Raw genomic sequence first — 19,671 nt, 5'->3', positions numbered from 1 at the left:
AGCGCCTGACCGACAAGAATGAATTCGAACTAAATTTAATATTCTAGGAACCAAACGAAATAGTCAAAAGGTTTATAATATAAACAATTTAATGTTATCAGTAGTTCATAAGTAAATGGTATGGAATAACGGTACAGAAGCACATTCTCCGTTATAGCATTGTAAAATTAGGGGCACAGGCATTACCTTACTCAAAATTTTTCAACAAAAATGTACTGCAAGAATTTTCATATTGCGTTGTACTATGGTCATTAGTAGGTCGACTGAACTGATTTCACGCCATATATAGTATAAATATAGAAATGTAAAAAAATGCTTGGCACTTACCGCTTGAATGGTGTGGTTTCATTTCCAAGACGGCGTTTTGTATGATGTGTTGAGATTGGTGTTGCGCATGGCTGTGATGAATAATTTGAGTTTCGTTGGACACTTGTATGGAACCAGCCGTAATCATTGTACCTGAGGACACCATTTGTATGGCACCAGGTGGTACAGCACATTCGACGATTTCTTCTTCCAGCTATTCGTTTGATAGTACAATAGAAATTAATTTGATAATTTAATTTTGCTTGTTCAGTTTAGCTTACCTGTGTGACTGATGCTTCTGGGTGCATGACTGGCATTTGCGTCATTTGAGGGTCTTCGTAAATATGCATCATGCCCATATGTTGTTGCACTTCATGTATTTGTGGATCATACATTGCATAATTTGGACTTAGCATGCTCGGTGTATCAACGGAGCCCATGGAAGCGGCGTTGTGATTGATTTCTTCGCCAGCATTATGCATTTCGGGATTCATGCCATATTCATCGGCATAAATCGGTTGTGCATGCCACATTGGCGCCACCATACCTTCGGGATTTTGACGCTCATCACATTGACCGTCTTCACCGGGCAAAAATTGATATTCGGGCGGATTCATGACGGGCGGATAAACAAATGGACTGCCCATGTAGTTATAGACGGGATGTGCATTATACATTGGCATATGCGAAACATACAGAGGTGTGCCAGTGGCTTGTTGTGCGGCCTGCGCTGGATGCAACATTGGATTCTGAGCAGCTGCAAAGTATGCTTGATATGGATATGCGGCATATGCTGGTGGGGGCGCATATTGCGGTTGTGCGGCATAACTTGGAGGTCCGGTAGCCATTAATTGGTTAGAGGAATCGATTTGTTGCGATTGTTGTTGTTGTGTTAATGACTGTTGTTGTCCAATTTGTTCTTGCGCTTGTACCATTTGCGGTTGTGGCGCTGGACTACCTTCCGGTGGCGGATGTCGTTGATTATTGTAATCTCCACGACGTGAACCACCGCTACCACCACGACCACGTCCGCGGCGAGAGCCACGACTACTCATGGTGCCCATTTGCGTACTGGAATTGCCATTTCCACCAGGCGCAACTATAGCGTTCGACGGCGCCAACGCTACAGGCATGCCAGGTATAGCTTGCATAACAGATGGATTCTGAAAGTGGAAAAAGGAGTTTAAATTTTATTTCACATAATTGTTGTATATATTATACCTGATCTGGGGGTATGTCACCCTGAATATAATGTGGTGCTCCACCGGGTATATAAGCTGGTACTGTATGTGCCCATCCGTGCAAATTTACGTTGGCTGTGACATTGTTAACGTAAACATTACTGGGTATTTGTGCCGGCATCATAGCTGCATACATAGGTCCCGCTTGATGAACTCCCGGTGCTGGTACAAACATATTTGGTGAATGCATTGCTTGATTGTAAATAGGATGACCTGCTGACGTGGCCGCCACACTATGTAAGGGAGCTGCAGTGGCTGCCGGAACGGGTGTATATGATTGAGCAGGCGCGATTGCATTGCTAGACTGTTGTACAGTTAAGTTATTATTGTTTGTATTATTGACATTGTTGTTATGGGCCGCAGGAGTAAATGGCTGAGCAGAAATAGTTAGATTATTATTTTGTAAAGATGTTGTTTGCTGTGCTTGATTATTAATCAAATTATGATTATCCGCGTGATTATTATTATTGGGATTCTTGATTGTTGTGGACGATTCCATTTTTCTCTCGAAGTAAAACCTTTTCTATGAAATGTAATTGAAGTTCGGTATGGTGCAGGAAGAACTGTAATTGGAAATTTATATTTATTAATTAAAACAATAAACACTTTACACAAACGATTACAAATGATATACAAGTATTTCCATAAAATATTTGTAATATAAATCTACTCTGTTATCTCCGAAGCTAGACTGCTAAACGTTGCTAAAAATTTAAACAGTTACTTTAAATAGTATTCCTCAATCGGCTATAAATAAAAATATTTTCTACGCTTTCTGTTTGATGATAAAATTGTAGTATAAGCAAAGCGTAAGACGTGCGAAACAATACTATTATTACAGTGGTACATTTTGCCAAAGTACATAAAAGTGCACTTTCTTAAAATATTTATATTACTAAGATTTCACTACCGGGCAAAAATATATTGCATAAATAAAGGAGCAACTTTTTCACTGTAATCATATTAATTGAAAATCAAACACCATACATAATGAAATTTAGGTAAGACAACAAAATGCATTGTAAACAATTAATTAATAAACATTACTTAAAAAGAAAACAGTGACATTAAAAGGAAACTTATCCTAGATATATATATTATAACCTTTTTGTATCTAACCTGATAACCGGCGTATTAACAGCCGGTACGCATCGGCTAGTTTATGGACTTACATAGCATAAAATAATTAAAAGAACCAGACAGGGACTAAGAATGATTAGTAAATTCAAATATATGCTGAATTTAACTTACTCAAGAGTCGTGCAGTATAAAAACTGAAAAACTATAAAGTAATCTGTAACATAACCTAAAATAATTTGGGTATTCAATATTTTATTCTTTCTTAAATTGAACATTTAAACTTTTAGTGTCAACAGTAATGAAAATGATATTGCAACATAACACCATAAAATGGGACTAACTTACAACACAAATCAAACTGCATCGGATTAAATTATGATGGCGTGATGAAATATTTGCGGCGTGTTTATACAAATTTACATATGTTTGTTTGCATGTGTGTATGCGGCGAGTCAGCTTAGCCTGCCGCCTGCCTGTGTGGCACTTTTACAACACATAAGTATAACTTGAGTGATTGTAAACTTTGTCCCTCTCAAATGCATTTATTATCATAATTATTTACAATAATACTTTTTTATTCATATGATACGTACCTTCAGATTTTCATTTCATATTCTCTGCTTACGGACTAGCAGCCGAGCACCATAGAACTATCTGTGTCAATAGCTCTTGGTTAATATTAGGACGTGTTTACTGACGCAAATCCTGTCGGAACTGTCAAGTGCACCTGGTTCCCTTCTTCAATATCTGCTTTGAACTGTCGCCACAAAGTCGTAATGAAGTATTTCTCGCCAGCCGCAACACGCCGCTTATGTTGCTCCCTAATTAATACTTTTCAGATTCCAGCACTTATTCTGCTGTATTCTCTTCACTGATACCAGAACGACAAACACGATATTTTTGCAGTTCTGCCGTCTTGTAGCCTGTGATTATTGCAGCACTTTTTTATTTTCTTTACACACTTTAATTAGCAATAGATTTGACCGAGCATTCGCACTCCGAATCAAATAAAGAAAGACAAAATATTCAATATGCAAATTGAAATTTTGTGTCTTATGGTATATCGTTACTGTGGATTAAACGAAATTAATAGTTCACTGTTTTTGTTTAATATATGCACGGAAAGTTTCACTCGTGGAAAAAAATATTTCTTTTCTTTCTTCCTTTGCTTTGCCTTTAGTAAATTCACGTTCTTGCAACTTTACGTGCCTAGTGCGGCGAACGGTTTACATCAAATACGAGGAAGAATGCGAAAACGAGATAAACGAAGGCTCATGACTGACAATACTATGCGAGCGAAAGGGATTTAAGACTGGAAAGCGGTGAAAATGGCGACAGAGGAATGCCAATGGAAATCAGGGTTGCATTGATGAAAGGTGTGTTTTCCAATATTTTCCATTGTAACTGAGCGCGAAATTTGTCTTTTCGATCGAAATTTTAATTTCGCACTAATTACAAAAATTTTGCTAAGTTTAAATAATTAACCGTGTGTAAGTGAATGCAAATCAAAGTTTAACATGGAAGACTTTCAAAAAATAGAAAAGATTGGCGAAGGTACATATGGTGTGGTGTATAAGGGACGCAACCGAGTAACTGGTCAAATAGTTGCCATGAAAAAGATACGTCTAGAGTCTGATGATGAGGGAATTCCATCGACGGCAATAAGGGAAATATCCTTACTGAAAGAACTTAAGCATCCAAATATTGTTTGCCTAGAAGACGTGCTGATGGAGGAGAACAGATTGTACTTGATATTTGAATTTTTATCTATGGATTTGAAGAAATATATGGATTCATTGCCACCAGAAAAATCAATGGAAACGGAGTTGGTTCGAAGCTATTTGTATCAAATAACAAATGCAATTTTATTTTGTCACCGACGCCGCGTTCTTCATCGCGATTTGAAGCCACAAAATTTACTCATTGATAAGAAAGGTGTAATTAAGGTTGCGGACTTTGGACTTGGTAGATCATTTGGAATACCAGTCCGCATTTACACTCATGAAATCGTGACCCTCTGGTACAGAGCACCAGAAGTGTTGTTGGGTTCACAGAGATACTCATGTCCAGTAGACATTTGGTCAATTGGTTGCATATTTGCTGAAATGGCTACAAGGAAACCACTTTTCCAAGGCGATTCCGAAATCGACCAGCTATTTAGAATATTCAGAATTCTAAAGACGCCTACTGAAGAGACATGGCCAGGTGTTACTTCGCTGCCGGACTATAAAAACACCTTTCCGTGTTGGTCGACAAATCAACTTACTAACCAGTTAAAAAATCTTAATGATCGCGGTGTTGATTTAATTCAAAAGATGCTTATTTATGATCCTGTTCACCGCATCTCTGCAAAGGACATTCTTGAACACCCATATTTTGACGGATTTAAAATGAAATTTATAAAAAATGAGAACGAAAAATAAGTCATTTATTTAAAATTTTAAAATATTTTATTATACATAATTTAATGTGTTTATCCCAAAATAAATAATAACAAAAATAGTAAACAAGTTTTTTTATTCTTAAAAATGTTTTAATTTTACGTATGGAAGTTAATTTAGGGAATGTAATTTTTCTTTGCCCCATATATATATAACAATTCTTACTACTTTAAATCACTGATAAAGTTCGATAGTGGTTTGTACACCTAAAATATTTATTACATATAATATTTATATATTAACTTTTACAATTACAAGTTATGATTTTTATATTATAATTTGGATTTATTTTTGCGTGATCCGAACGCAATCAATGCATTTGCGAACTCCTCCGTGGTAAACCGCTTGGAAAGTTCTTCGGATTCAGCATTCAGTGCTCGATACAACGCCTCTTTCTCATGCATACGAATCAGAGATTTAGATATTTGCATTGACTCAGGGGGTAGTTCTGAGAATTCCCTAATTGCTGGCCAAATATGTGAATCTAACGTGTTGTTTTCAAATACTTTTGAAACAAAATTAAAATTGTAAGCTTCCTGAGCACTTAGTTTTTGGGACAACAATAGCATTTCGTTTGCTTTGGAACGTCCAAGTATTAACGGAAATAAATAGGATGAACAACTTTCAGGTACAATACCTAACTTTGTAAATGGAGTCAGGAAATATGCCTAAAATCATACAGAAAATTAATAATTTCATGTTAATAACAATGTAAAATTTGCTTACATTAGATGCGCACCACACAATGTCACAAAGGGCAGCCAATGTAGCTCCAATTCCAATGCAAGGTCCATTTACCAACGCCAAAGTCAATTTAGGGCAGTCGATTAGAGCGCTAACCATTTCTTTAAATATAGCGTTTGATGCTTTAATCTGAGCTTCAATATCTGAAGAATCATCCAAAGCTTGCGACAAGTCATTTCCAGAAGTGAAAAAATCTCCTTTGCCAGTGATAACAACAATTGTCACACTGTCATCCTTGGCCACTTCTCGCAACACCAAACCAAGCGCTCTATATCCTTTTCTATTAATGCTATTAAGTTTTTCCGGCTTGTCAAATGTTATCGTTAGGACTTTATCCTGTATCTCAACACTAATTCCACTGATTGTCATTGTAGTAATATTTTAAGTTCTAGGTACAAATTGAAAATGATAATTCTTCCGATTCTCCAAAAAACACTTGCAATTAAAGTCCATTTACTGATATATAAGTGCTTATCAATATGTGTAAATGATAAAAATAAAAAAGACAGCGATAAATGCTGGTTAAAGATAAACGTCAAAGAACTGACATATGAACATATGTGTATGGGAAATTTTGAAAATTTTAGATTGGAACATTGTTTTCCAATGTCAGATTGTTTGACTTTTTGTATAATTTGTGTTTGCTTTGCAAATAAAAATATCACCAGTGATAAGAGGTAAACAGTGGATTTTGGTAAATTTTTGGATGTACACAAAAATGGCTGATTTTCTAGCTGAAAATAATGCTTGTGGACAAAGTTTGCTTCATATCGTTTCTGTAGGAAATGCGATAATTGCGGAAACATTACGCCTAAAGGATTACATTCCGGATATATATCGGTAAAGAACAATGCATAACAAAATTACCGAAGATTAATGCAATGAATATTTAGTTTAGAATCCAAGGCTGACGTTCAAAAGTATTCTGAAATTATATTGGATTTTAGCTATTTAAAAATAGCGGAGGCACAGGAGCAAAAGATTGAGGAAAATCCAGTAAGCCAAAAACAGATTTTTTAAATCCTTGTTTTCAAGTAATAATATTTTATTTCACTCTTATCAATATAGGAGTTGCAAGATTTGGACGACGAGGTACGTGAAAACTATCTGGACCTTTTAACGCGGTTTTATCTGGCCTTTGAAAGTACACATCAGTATGCTGCGGATCTCAAGCAATTCATTGATGAATTGAATCGTGGTTACTACATTCAGCAGACACTAGAATCTGTGTTACAAGATGTAGAAGGCAAACAGTTAATGGTAGTTGGTTTAAATATGATTTTTGTTAATACTAACCTTTCTTAATATAATTTTTCAATTCTAGTGTGAAGCATTATACTTGTTTGGCACGATGTTATTGCTTCTTGACTATCATATACCGGGTATTGTGCGTGAACGCCTTCTAATATCCTACTATCGATATAGTGCTGCAAAAGCGCAAGGTGATAGCAACATCGATGACGTGTGTATGTTATTGCGATCCACAGGCTTCGTAGCAAACAATGGATCCACACCTTACAACGCAAAACAAACAACACCCTCACAATATCCAGTTTCTTATTTTTCACGCTTTACATTTGACCGAAACTTTATTGATATGGTAATTGGTCGTTTACGATGTGACGATCTTTACAACCAGTTAGCCATTTATCCACATCCTGATCATCGCTCCACTGCTCTGTCCACACAGGCGGCAATGCTTTTCGTATGCCTTTTTTTCACCCCACAAACCCTCCATTCTCAAGTAGCACAAATGCGTGAAATTGTGGACAAATTCTACTCGGATAATTGGGTAGTATCTATTTACATGGGTGTAACCGTTAACTTGATTGATGCGTGGGATGAATTTAAAGCAGCCAAAGCGGCTTTAGCGCCTGTGGTGGATACTGGCGTGAAAGGCTTCTGTTTGCTGCATAAGGAGAAAATGAACAAGACTTTGAAACAAACTCAGGAAATACTACGAGCTGGTGTTTTGAACGACGACTTTGTCCTACAGAATATCACGAAAATTACACCTTTGATGCGGCAATGTAACGTTTTACTGCGCTGGTATTTCACACATACATCAAAAGCAGTACTGGTATTGACTCAGAGTTCACAAAAGACTCAACAAGTCGAACAATTAGTCTGCAATGAGCTAAACTATCGTAAGGAACAATTATTAGAGCTTCTACTTGATTGTAGCCAGTTGGAGGTGACCGTTAAGGATATATTGCGTGATTTAATGGACGCAAAAGCCGAACGATGGTGTAAGTACAAGCATGAAGCTTTGGATCGTCTTAAAGAATTAGGCGAGGCATTTGGTGGCTCACGGCCGCTGTCAAAAATAGAAAACAATCCACAATTAAAGTTGTGGTTCAGTGAAATAACTAATGAAGTTGAAAAACTTAGTGCGGAAAATGTGAATTTCTCGGGACGAACATTAATTCAACTGATACAGGCGCTTGAAGAGGTGGAGGAATTTCATAATCTACAAGCAAACATGCAAGTGAAGCAGTATTTGCTGGAAACGCGTGAATTCTTACACCGCATGATACAGGTAATGTAATATGGGCTTGCATGTATATATAATAATATAGCTCATATTTAATTTTTCTAGATAATTAATATCAAGGAAGATATTCTAATCAATATGCAATTGATCAGTGATTTGAGTTACGCGTGGCGTTTACTAGATCGTGATTTCACCGTAATCATGCAGGACAGTATTAAAAAGCAACCGAGATCTGTAATACGGTTGCGCGCAGCATTCCTTAAACTTGCCAGTGCTTTGGAAATTCCTCTGTTGCGTATAAACCAAGAACACAGTGAAGATTTGGTATCCGTCTCCAATTACTACAGCACCGAGCTTGCGAATTACATGCGTAAAGTTTTGCAAATCATACCAGAAACCATGTTCAGCATAATGGCACGCATTATAAATTTACAAACGGAGGTGCTGCGCGAAATACCTACGCGCTTGGAAAAGGACAAACTGAAAGAGTATGCACAGTTCGAGGATCGTTATACAATCGCAAAGCTAACCCATTCAATTGCCATTTTCACTGAAGGCATACTAATGATGAAGAAGACGCTAGTTGGTGTTATTGAACTTGATCCCAAACAGCTGCTTGAAGATGGCATACGCAAAGAACTCGTGCGGCATCTTGCGAACGCGCTAAACGTGGGCTTGATTTTCACGACAACAACTAAAACGAAACAACCACCTATAGCTCTACTAGAAACGAAGTTGTTAGCATTAGCCAAGGTAATGGATGGTTATCGGCGCTCCTTTGAGTATATACAAGATTACTTAAAAATACATGGTCTAAAGATTTTACAAGAAGAGCTAACACGCATTATCAACTACAATGTTGAAAAGGAGTGCAATGCATTTTTACGCAATAAGGTACAAGATTGGCAATCACGCTATCAAAGTCAAACTGTACCTATACCAACTTTTCCGCCACTGCAAGCTGACGCCTCCAAATCGAATAATTTCATAGGCCGCTTGGCTCACGAAATACTCCAATGCACAGATCCTAAGCGTACAATTTATATAGAACTCAAAGCAACTTGGTATGAAAAACGTGCACCACACAAAGAAATTCTGAATGGTTGCTTTTTCAGCAAAGTGCGCGAGGCAATCGGACCGGCTGGTTTGGTCGGACTAGATCGTCTGTATTCGTACATGTTTGCAGCAGAACTCAAACAGAATTTGGAAAAAATGCAAAAGAATTTAGCCAACGATAATATGTGGTTAGAAGCATTAAATAGCTTAAGCGTCGAGTTGGAATCAAAACAGTTTCCGGGCACAAATTCCGCAAACCCGTTAAAATTCTACGCAAATTTCCACAATCGCTGGTTGAAAGTGTGGCCCACATTGCTGGAATGGCTGCTACAGTTGGGCCATAAGCAGATACTGCGTCAGCAACTGTCCTTTGAGTTGAACAGGAGCAGCAAATGTAATTCGAAAAACTTGGAATCAGCACTAGAAACATTCAATAGGTGATTCATATATACATACATTTTTAATTATATGTTGCATTTTTCGAACTTTTTTGGCTTGCTCAGATCGAGCTTCACTTAGAAGTTCGAATTTTTCTTAGTCGGAGACCGCATAATATATATTTAGCATATATACAATATATATATATACATATATACAATATATATATATATATATATATATTTAATGATCAGCATGAGCACACTGAGTCGATTTAGCCATGTCCGTCTGTCTGTGTATACACGAACTCGTTCCTCAGTGTTTAAGATATCGCTCGGAAATTTTACACCCGCCCATTTTTCCCTAAGAAGCTGCTAATTTTTCGGAACCGTCAATATCGGACCACTATAGCATATAGCTGTCATACAAACTAATCGATCAAAATCCAATCCTTGTAGGGAGCACTTTGTATTTGACTGAATATCTTGTAAGAATAATTTGCTTTGTGAAGGGTGTTATAGTTTCGGTGCAACCGAATATAACGTTTTTTCTTGTTTATAAAATTATTTTGTCTTCTAGGGCACTGTTGAACGAATTGGAGCAACCGAAAATTTACGCGAAATTTATCGACTCGGATCGTGGCAATCAATTGCTTATGGAATTTAACGAGTATCTTGCCTTTACAGGCTCTTATGAGCCTCTTGAGCAAGTCTTCCTCACAACCAAAAGCACACATCACATTGCGCTGTTTCTCTTCTTATTTACCATAGCACATTTGCCACGCCTACAATTTGCGGTCAACACAAATGGTTTGTTGGCGAAAAATATTAAGGATGCTTTAGATGGCACACCACTACTAGTGGGCTTACTAACGGTTTTACAGCAGTTTCATAAAGATGTTAAGCTATTGTACTTGACTTATCTGTGTCAATATGCAACTGTGATAACGGAGGCGAATATAAGGTTAGTATGCTTTGTACATTACACTTATGGGCAATCGAAAAATAAAGTTTATCATTTTCAGTGCCAAAAGTGAATTAAGCGTGGAAGGCACAACGGCGTTGCATTTCCTGCAGATGTTTGTTAGATTAGCTAAGCTGCCGCGTACTGTTCTAACCGAACGCTGTCCCACAATAATACTAAATCAATTTGAGTATTTAGCTTTAAGCAACAAAGTTTAACTATTATTTATAAATTTTGTTAAAAGAGACGCATTATTGCTTATATAAAACACAAACATACAAATTTTATTATTTAAAATAATTCATCGCAACAAATGGTGCCAATTTTAGTAACTATATCCTTATTAAAATCGGTTTTTAGACAAAAATAAGAACTATCAACAGGAGAAACGCGCTTTAGGCAAAGGTGTTTGAAAACGAGTCTTTACTGGTTCGTTTCTGAAATTTCTTATGTAATGACAGTGGGTGCATTGCGGCCGGTGAATTTTGGCAGTTGGGAAATCTCCAAAGCGATATCTATTAATGGTTTCAGCATAACACTGGCTTGGCCGAGCACATTATCCTTCTCGTAAGAATCAATATACAAACTGGAATTAACAAAAACAACATTACTTGTAGATGTGTGTAAATAGCAGACAAAACGCTTGAATAACCTACCGCACTGTAGCGCCCGAACTGCCTGTGCCACTTAAACGAAACACAATACGACTGCCATCTTCAAAGACAATGCGTAAACCTTGCTTTGTGGCCAGAGACTTGTCTACAGGATCGGTATAGCTGAAGTTATCAGCTACCTTGACTTTATATGTTTTGTCACCACTCGAAAAACTCTTTCCAACAAATGAAGGATCGGTAATATTTTTCTCCATAGTTGCAATCATTTCGTTACAAGGTTCCAATTCACATTCCTCATAATCATAACGTGTAAAGTAATTACGTCCATACGTGGCCCAGTGAGCCTTGAGTATATCTTCAATACCCTTCCCGGTATGCTGCATAACGGAGAGCCAAGCTAAAACTGCCCAAATGCCATCCTTTTCTCTGATATGATTGGAGCCAGTGCCAAAACTCTCTTCGCCACATAAACACAGACGACCGGCGTCCATAAGATTACCAAAATACTTCCAGCCAGTGGGTACTTCAAATACCTCTTTACCCAACTTTTTGCCCACCAAATCAACTGCCGAAGCTGTTGGCATACTTCTTGCAAAGCCTTGTATACCATTTTTCTTGAAGTATGGTATACATTCCAAATTATTCGCGATAACTGCCAACGAATCGCTGGGCGTTACAAAGAAAGCGCGATGGCCAATGATCATGTTACGATCCTATATGTGAACATTTTCAAATTTATTACATTTGATATATATTTTGTTTGATTGAGCTACTTACACCATCTCCATCGAATGCAGCTCCAATATCGTAATCACCTTGAGCCACAGTTTCCACCAAGTCCTTGGCGTAAGTTAAATTCGGATCGGGATGCAAGCCGCCAAAATCAGGTAACGGTGTTGTGTGAACTACACAATTCTCAGCTGCACCCAAAGCGTTCAGAAAGATCTCACGCACATATGAGCCAGTAACGCCGTTCAACGAATCTATGCGCATTTTAAGCGATTTGCCCGATGTCTTTCCGCTAACAAAGTCACGCAATTTCTCAAAATCGAAAATCTCTTTCATATGGGCAACATAGTTGGCCACCGAATCGATGACCTCAACAACATAAGGTTTACCGTTAATTTCATATTTATTAGTGCCTATTTTACTTATGTCAATGTCCAAGCCATTGACTATTTTGTACTCCTTGATGGCAGTGGAGAGTTGGTAGATATTATTTGTGACTGCATCTGGTGCGGGTCCACCATTTTCACAATTGAATTTAATGCCGAAATCGTTTTCGGGACCGCCGGGATTGTGAGAAGCTGTCAATACGATGCCACCTAAAATTAATATGTATGTATGTAATTAAGAAAATCGAAAAAATAAGTTGTATTATTATCTTAACTACGGATTTGTTTACTTGTTTAGCAATTACAACTATTAAATTAGAAATTATTCTCTTATCATGATGACATTCAAAAATACCCGCCTTTGTTTGCCATCATTGTTGATAAGAAATAATATATTAAATTTCAAACAACAAGCTACTTTTATAGCGTTTGAATGTAAACAAATGTAGCAAACTACACAAAAGACTTAAATGCACTTTAATTTTTAAATATTTGCAAACTACATGTGTATATGCGGAATATCTCTTATATATGCATGCATATACATATGTATGTATATATTTATATACTTGTGCACATTTCCTTCATATAAAATGATATTAGCCGTTATTATACACTTAACAGGGCATATAGGTATATATATATATATATAGATATATATATTGATGAGGTATCTTCGTAAAATTTGGCCTAAAGTATTGTCCAAAACAACGGTACAATCTCCGAACAAATTGTTCAGTTTGGACTATAGCATATAGCTGCTATACAATCGTATAGATCAAAATAAACTTCTTATATGAAAACATTTTTATTTGTGAAGGGTAGTCTAGCATTGGTGCAAACGAAGCTAACGGTTTTTCACTATCCGATTTTAATTTTTAATGGAGTGTGATAAAAGCGACATATTTTTTCTTGTGATAAAAATATATACCTTTGATCTACTTTAGTGGATAACATATACCCATATGACATACATATATTAACTTTTCTAAAATTATACCACACGTACATATGCGTTTTCAGAAGAAAATTTTATCTAACTAGTAGTATGATTACTTACCTAAAGCCTTATGATTACGAATTAAACTTGAAACAGCTGGAGTCGAAAGTATACCATTTTGTCCAACCAATAATTTTGCAACCTAATAGTATTTGAATACATCATTAATTTTAAAACGTCTGCATGTCAATTTATTATCCTACTATGTACAAACATACTTGTCTACAAAAATACATACATATTAGCTCTATAAACTCACCCCATTCGCAGCACACATTCGAATAATAAGTTCTGCAGCCTCCTTACAATAATAGCGGCCATCACCACCCACTACAAGCAGAGATCCTTCTAAAGCTGCACCATTGGCATCCAAAATACACTGCACGAAGTTCTCGGTATAATTTTGTTGTGTGAAAACTTTTACCTTTAAAATTTGGTATATAAAATTAAGAGTTTAGTTGTCTAATATCCACTTGCAGAAAAAAAAAAACTAAACTAGATATGCCTAAAGAAATTAAACCTTTTTGCGTAATCCGCTAGTGCCTGGTTTTTGGCCTTCGTATGGTTTTGTAGAAACTACAGAAACAGTCGACATAATTAATTTATGAATTTTAATAATCGACAATCCAACGAGCAATCAAATTAATAATAAGCAAACTATGAACCAACGTATATTTTGCAACGTTCGCAACACTCGATTACCGAAAACTGACTACCCCATACTAGGCAATTTACTGATAATACACGCATACAAGGTCATTCAATGTCAGCAGCTAGCTGAAAGCAACTTGCGCTAGCGCAAATATAATGAGCAAACCAACAAGGTTCTACCAATTATTATTATGAATTGCAGCTTTATAAAATATTCAGTGACTATCTATTTTAAGTTCGATCGCTTCCTTAGCATAAATATTTTATTTAGTTGCCGGTTTTAAATTTACATACACAAATTCATATCAGTAGCACAACAAAACAATCATTGGTGGGATTACTTTTTGTAAACAAACCATTGTGAACTTACGATAATTGTAGAACTTATCGATATGTTTAAAAAATGTTGTGAAAATGTTAAAAACAATACGAGTAAAAAATAGAATTCAATAAAAAATAATATAAAAACTAAAAAGACCCTTAAAAATTAAAAAAATATTCCAAAGGATGAGTTTTCTTTTCCATTCATCTGGTTAAGATTTTATTTAGAATACAATATTAACAAAATAAAATCCATATCGCACAATAAAGTTAAAATTAAACCAATTGGGTTATAAACAAACAATTAAAATTTGTAGGGTTTCAAAATCGAAAAATTATTTTAAATTGAAATTTCGGATAGAGATTATAGTTATAGTATAGTTAGTTTTACAAATTAAACGCTAAAAAATCTTATATGGGGATCGCGGAAAACAGTAAGAACGCCAATAAATCGTAGTAACGACTCCGCTTTAATATAGAAAAGGCGCTGTCAAATCATCAACTATATAAAGAATCACAAATATTTTGAATTTGAACAATATTTTTAAGCAGAAATTTACCATTCCAATTTTAGCGACATCTCATTATTTAGCAATAACTAGTGCATCATTGGTGCAAGTGCTAGATGGCGCTCCAAATGTCTTTTACGATCTATGACAACTCAATACACGAAGTATACACGTCACATAGTCCCGTCAAATCTTCGCTACATTTTCATTGCATTATTGGAAAGTTGATTTTCATTTTGATTGCGGTGTGGAATTAATCGGTTTTTTAAGAGATTTTAGCTGAGATTTTATATTTAATAAATCAAGTAAGTGAAAACAATATAGTCTGCGTTAGAATTTAATAAAATAAACAAATAATGTTTATTAAGATTGGTATAATTTATAATCAGCCGCAAAGCTTCCACGTCAACAAGAAGTGAAATTAGTGCATACACTTGTAACATTAAGCATATTTGTATTTCTCGATCTATTTCAGAATGTTCAAATCGTTGTTTTCTGTTGTAATCTTACTGGCATTATCAAATATCTGCCTTTCTGATGACGAAACCAGCGCACGTTTACTAATTTCTAAACAAATACTTAACAAGTATTTAGTAGAGAAAAGTGATCTGCTTGTGCGCTACACAATCTATAACGTGGGAAATGGTGCCGCAACCAATGTGAAATTAGTCGATAATGGTTTCCCCTCAGAAGCCTTCGATGTAGTTGGAGGTCAACCAACTGCTACCATTGAACGCATCGCTCCACAAGCCAACTATACCCATGTGTTGGTGGTGCGTCCTAAAGCATATGGATATTTCAATTTCACAGCCGCTGAAATTTCGTACAAACCTGTCGAGGAAGCCGAAGAGGTAACGAATACTAATTATATGCTTTCCAATTAGATACTTATATTTATATTTTATTTCACAGTTGCAATTGGCTGTAAGCTCCGAGCCTGGTCAGGGTGGAATTATCAATCTTGCGGAATTCAACAAACGTTTCTCGTCACACTTCTTTGATTGGGTTGCATTCGCTATAATGACTTTGCCTTCCTTAGCAATTCCATTGGCACTGTGGCACTCATCAAAGAGCAAGTATGAACGTTACGGCAAGAACAAAAAACACTAAATGTAATTTATAGTAGACTTGTAAGCAATATCGCTAAAACATCTAAACAATATGAGTCTCAAACGATTCAATAATTAATATCGCCCATTATATTAACGAAAGTGCGTAATGTGAGCACTTCAAGTTTGATTCTTTTGAATGAAAGGATTTTCTTTGAAATATTTTTGTCGAAAATGCTTACTGGCGCCAAGTTGAAACAAAAACCTAATGTTAAAATCGTTTTAGATTTATTTGAAAACCATAAAAGTCGAAGAAATGTGGACAAAATAGCTTAATACGATATATGTCCAAACACGTTTTCTAATAAAAAATAAACACAGTATAGGCATAAGTCAATTTATTTAAACAAGATAGAAATAAATAGCTGCTAGGTGTTTACAAATACTTTCTAAAGGTTTTTATATATTAGATGTTTGCGCCAGACGTGTTTTTTTGAGCCATTCGCCACGCTGTATAAATCTTTCTAGCAAAATAAATATTTTAGATATCTACAACAAAAATAAGTGTAAAATTGCTATTTACAATGGCTTAATTAGAACCTTATTAAACAATGGGTAGCAATATTTGTAGTTTAAAGGGCATAGATGAATTTCAATACAAATAGTTCAACACCACATACGACCACACAGTATTGAAACCTTTTAAAAGCATACTTTAGAATATGCGCATATATATGCATCTCTATATATTTCTTAAACATTGCTTGAAATGAGTTAATACCTTTGATTCCTGTATGTAATTTGTTATTTCAAAAGGATTCTATTCCAGATTTTCGTTTGATTCCGAAATTCTTTTCCGCGGCGTTGTAGTGCCTTCGCAACGACGTTTTTTAGCAGCTGAGGGTCCTGCCAGAGTATCATCGTCATCATCACGTGCAATATCATCATCATTTTGGTTAGCTATAACACTAGTAGTGCTTGTAGTGGCAGTTGTCGAATCGCCAGCACCTGGATTAATCTGTTTAATATTCGCTGATATTTCGCGATTTTTTGCATCCAAATCCTCCAAACGTTTCTTTAATTCAGTTATTTGTGTACTCATGGTAGAAATTGTACTCATGGTCTGTTGCAAACGACGTGATTGCTGTACCTGTATTTGTTGCATCCGATTCATCTAAAATTTAAACAACCTTGTTACTAAACGATGACAACAGTTAAGCACGTTCACTTACTCTTTGAACACCATTTTTGTATTCTAATTCAAGTTTTTTGTATTTGGACATTGTTGCTTTTGCCTCTGGACATCCATTGCGTTTCTGTTTAGCGTCATTGTCTGATTTTATATTTGTTGTTTTACAACAACAGCACCCACCCACTGTCGTGTATATGGAATCCCAATCAGTTGAATCCGAACTATCTGAATTTGGTGATTTTACATTTATAAGAGCAGCCATTCTATTAAGAATAGCTTCATTGCAGTTACTGCAGGGCATTTTTAGCGGTGACGTTCGAGTTGAAGCTGTCAACAGTTTTGAAGTACTACTCGCCTGGGTCCACATATTGGAATTACTTTGTGTGACACTGAAGCTTATGCTACCCAAACCGGAACTTGCAGCCGTTATACGTTTATGGTCAATGGTGCTAGATCTGTTGCTGCTGGCGTCAACATAGGGCTTTAGAATATTTGCTATTTTTTCATCGAAGTGCTCTATTGCCATAGAAGATATGTCGCGTAGCTCTTGCAGCACTTCATGCGGCCGGAGTGTTTTGCGTGTTTTTGATACCAATATAAGAATTCGGAAGATTTCATCAAGCACTCGACCAGGTATGAAGCAACACAGATTTAGATCTATGTACTTACTATATGTCATAGAGAGCATCGAAATACGAGTCTCTATCGATGTAAGAATATCAGCATGTCGAGCTAAGCTATGATTCCTACATAGAATAAGTATGTAAATGTGACTTTTTTTACTTTTTATGCCTGATGAACCTACCGTCTCTCTGATTCTCTACGCGGTAACATTGATTTGATACGTTTGAAAATGGTGGAGTGTTGTCGCACAGCACGACTAAAACCGCCATTCAAAACTTGTTGACAAATTTGATTTGCTCTTCTGCAAACCTGATATTCCATAAAAAAAAATATTATACCGTTAGTAACACGTTAAGGATTTACACTATTTGTTTCTACAAAAAACGGAAAACTTACTAATCGGTTTTTGGATACCTCTTCATAGGTAAGATACTCAAATATTTCCATTAACATGCAATCTGGTAGTTCCAAAAAATTCATTGTGATTTATCGTGCTATTTTATTCTTTTAACTATTGTAAAATTAATTTTCATACAATTAAAATTAGTTTACTGCCACTTTGTTCATGCACGTCTAGAATGTTATGTGCGAAAAAAATTTATAGAAGTGGAATCACGAAATAAGGTAGAGATTAAAGATGATATCAAAACAAACGGCGAAAATAACTAACAGCAAAGAATGTAAAATAAATCACTAGAGGGCGCACCGCCATTTCAAAATAAATTATTTCATTTTTCTAAACGCTATATTTTGTTTCACTTTCAGGAAAGTAATAATTTTAAAGGTTTTTAAAATACATGTTTGACATATATGACATTTAATTATTTTCTTTTAATCATTTGAGTTTGTTTGGTAAGTTTATTTTTTGGCATCCCTTTTTCCCATATTGAACTCTGGCAGCATTCACATATCAAAAAAGTGACACATTAGCAAAAATTGACATTTCGACATCCTCCTATATCCACATTTAATATTTGTGAAATTTAGTTATTTATGCGAGTGTTAATAAAATCATATAGAAATGGTCTTCGTAAAAAATTGGGAAGATTTTGAAATCGCTGCCGAGTCTATGTACATGGCGAATCCAAAGAACTGCCGATACACAATGAAATACGTCCACTCGAAGGGCCACATACTCCTGAAAATGACTGACAACGTAAAGGTACTCCGACGTCCATAATTATTGAAATTATTGTTGTTATTAACAGTATAATTTACTTGCAGTGTATTCAATACAAAGCAGAAAATATGCCGGATTTGAAGAAAATTGAAAAGCTGTCTGCGAATTTAATGGGACATATGGCATCTAAAGAGTAACATAGTTAATAGCCAAGTAAATAATTTTTTTTTTATTGGGGGAAAAGTGGGCACAGAGTAGATTAAGTTTAAATAACATTGTATTAATGTTAGCTTTGTAACCACTTAATGAGTGGAGTTGTAAACGTATAACGTCATATTCGAAAAGTCTCTTTCGAAAACATTTCCATGAAATGCTTTTAAGTTATTGTAAACCTGTGGAATTAAAGATGATCAATAAAAATTATTCTTATTGTTTTGTAAGCCTAAAGTGGATTTTTTATCGTATAACGTATAACAAAAATTGCAAGACGTTTATTGTATTAAAATCCCCAAAAGTGAGAAAATTTGTTGGATGAAGTTTTTAAGAATATATGTACATATATATTTTTAAATTAAATGAAGATTTTTGATATCTAATTTAAAATATTGAGCTAAATTCTTACTTTACTTCATAAACTGTTGCCTAATATATATTAAAAATGTAATATAATTGTCAGATAAAAATATATTTGTATGCCATATTTTAGTTAGCTTACCCTATTTTTTTTTTATCACAGTGCAACACTGGTTCGGCTACTGTCAAATAAAAAGAAA

At 35.5% G+C, this 19,671-nt stretch overlaps 8 protein-coding genes across 8 annotated transcripts in view; 4 read left to right on the top strand and 4 right to left on the bottom strand.

Annotated features, from left to right (window-relative positions):
• Positions 1–3,882, bottom strand: part of Usp10 (ubiquitin specific protease 10) — a 49,372-nt gene extending 45,490 nt beyond the window's left edge. The window contains exons 1-4 of the mRNA XM_036359053.2: positions 3,221–3,882; positions 1,528–2,110; positions 588–1,469; positions 328–520 (exon numbers count right to left, since the gene is read on the bottom strand). Of these exons, the coding sequence (XP_036214946.2) occupies positions 328–520; positions 588–1,469; positions 1,528–2,046 (1,594 nt within the window). The 5' untranslated portion in view covers positions 2,047–2,110; positions 3,221–3,882. The remainder of the gene's footprint in view (positions 1–327; positions 521–587; positions 1,470–1,527; positions 2,111–3,220) is intronic.
• Positions 3,883–4,018: 136 nt separating this feature from the next.
• On the bottom strand, positions 4,019–6,319 carry Dci (Dodecenoyl-CoA delta-isomerase). The gene is made up of 2 exons (XM_014243278.3): positions 5,795–6,319; positions 4,019–5,736 (listed from the first exon to the last, which is right to left on the bottom strand). The coding sequence occupies exons 1-2, from the start codon at positions 6,179–6,181 to the stop codon at positions 5,341–5,343; spliced, it is 783 nt and encodes a 260-aa protein (XP_014098753.1). The 5' UTR covers positions 6,182–6,319; the 3' UTR covers positions 4,019–5,340.
• Cdk1 (Cyclin-dependent kinase 1) lies at positions 4,145–5,137 on the top strand. Its single transcript, XM_014243283.3, has one exon. The coding sequence runs from the start codon at positions 4,145–4,147 to the stop codon at positions 5,048–5,050; it is 906 nt and encodes a 301-aa protein (XP_014098758.1). The 3' UTR covers positions 5,051–5,137.
• A 100-nt stretch (positions 6,320–6,419) lies between the features above and the next one.
• Strump (WASH complex subunit strump) lies at positions 6,420–10,977 on the top strand. The gene is made up of 7 exons (XM_014243275.3): positions 6,420–6,652; positions 6,706–6,808; positions 6,881–7,072; positions 7,137–8,351; positions 8,412–9,799; positions 10,320–10,703; positions 10,765–10,977. Exons 1-7 carry the CDS (start codon positions 6,519–6,521, stop codon positions 10,919–10,921), a joined length of 3,573 nt encoding a protein of 1,190 aa, XP_014098750.2. The 5' UTR covers positions 6,420–6,518; the 3' UTR covers positions 10,922–10,977.
• On the bottom strand, positions 10,955–14,327 carry Pgm1 (phosphoglucose mutase 1). The gene is made up of 6 exons (XM_014243276.3): positions 13,953–14,327; positions 13,692–13,856; positions 13,493–13,574; positions 12,095–12,642; positions 11,360–12,030; positions 10,955–11,289 (listed from the first exon to the last, which is right to left on the bottom strand). Exons 1-6 carry the CDS (start codon positions 14,025–14,027, stop codon positions 11,151–11,153), a joined length of 1,680 nt encoding a protein of 559 aa, XP_014098751.2. The 5' UTR covers positions 14,028–14,327; the 3' UTR covers positions 10,955–11,150.
• Positions 14,328–15,059: 732 nt separating this feature from the next.
• Positions 15,060–16,345, top strand: SsRbeta (signal sequence receptor beta). The gene is made up of 3 exons (XM_036359075.2): positions 15,060–15,218; positions 15,389–15,764; positions 15,826–16,345. The coding sequence occupies exons 2-3, from the start codon at positions 15,390–15,392 to the stop codon at positions 16,021–16,023; spliced, it is 573 nt and encodes a 190-aa protein (XP_036214968.1). The 5' UTR covers positions 15,060–15,218; position 15,389; the 3' UTR covers positions 16,024–16,345.
• Positions 16,346–18,387, bottom strand: pall (F-box protein pallbearer). Its single transcript, XM_014243285.3, has 4 exons — positions 18,175–18,387; positions 17,960–18,087; positions 17,195–17,900; positions 16,346–17,136 (listed from the first exon to the last, which is right to left on the bottom strand). Exons 1-4 carry the CDS (start codon positions 18,256–18,258, stop codon positions 16,783–16,785), a joined length of 1,272 nt encoding a protein of 423 aa, XP_014098760.3. The 5' UTR covers positions 18,259–18,387; the 3' UTR covers positions 16,346–16,782.
• A 309-nt stretch (positions 18,388–18,696) lies between these two features.
• On the top strand, positions 18,697–19,345 carry Srp9 (signal recognition particle 9). Its single transcript, XM_014243274.3, has 2 exons — positions 18,697–18,940; positions 19,003–19,345. Exons 1-2 carry the CDS (start codon positions 18,800–18,802, stop codon positions 19,093–19,095), a joined length of 234 nt encoding a protein of 77 aa, XP_014098749.1. The 5' UTR covers positions 18,697–18,799; the 3' UTR covers positions 19,096–19,345.
• Positions 19,346–19,671: the final 326 nt, after the last annotated feature.

This window comes from Bactrocera oleae, chromosome 6 (assembly GCF_042242935.1).
Source record: "Bactrocera oleae isolate idBacOlea1 chromosome 6, idBacOlea1, whole genome shotgun sequence".
Taxonomy (NCBI): domain Eukaryota; kingdom Metazoa; phylum Arthropoda; class Insecta; order Diptera; family Tephritidae; genus Bactrocera; species Bactrocera oleae.
Note: the sequence above shows the minus strand (reverse complement) of the source record. Positions and strands in the feature narration are given on the sequence as shown.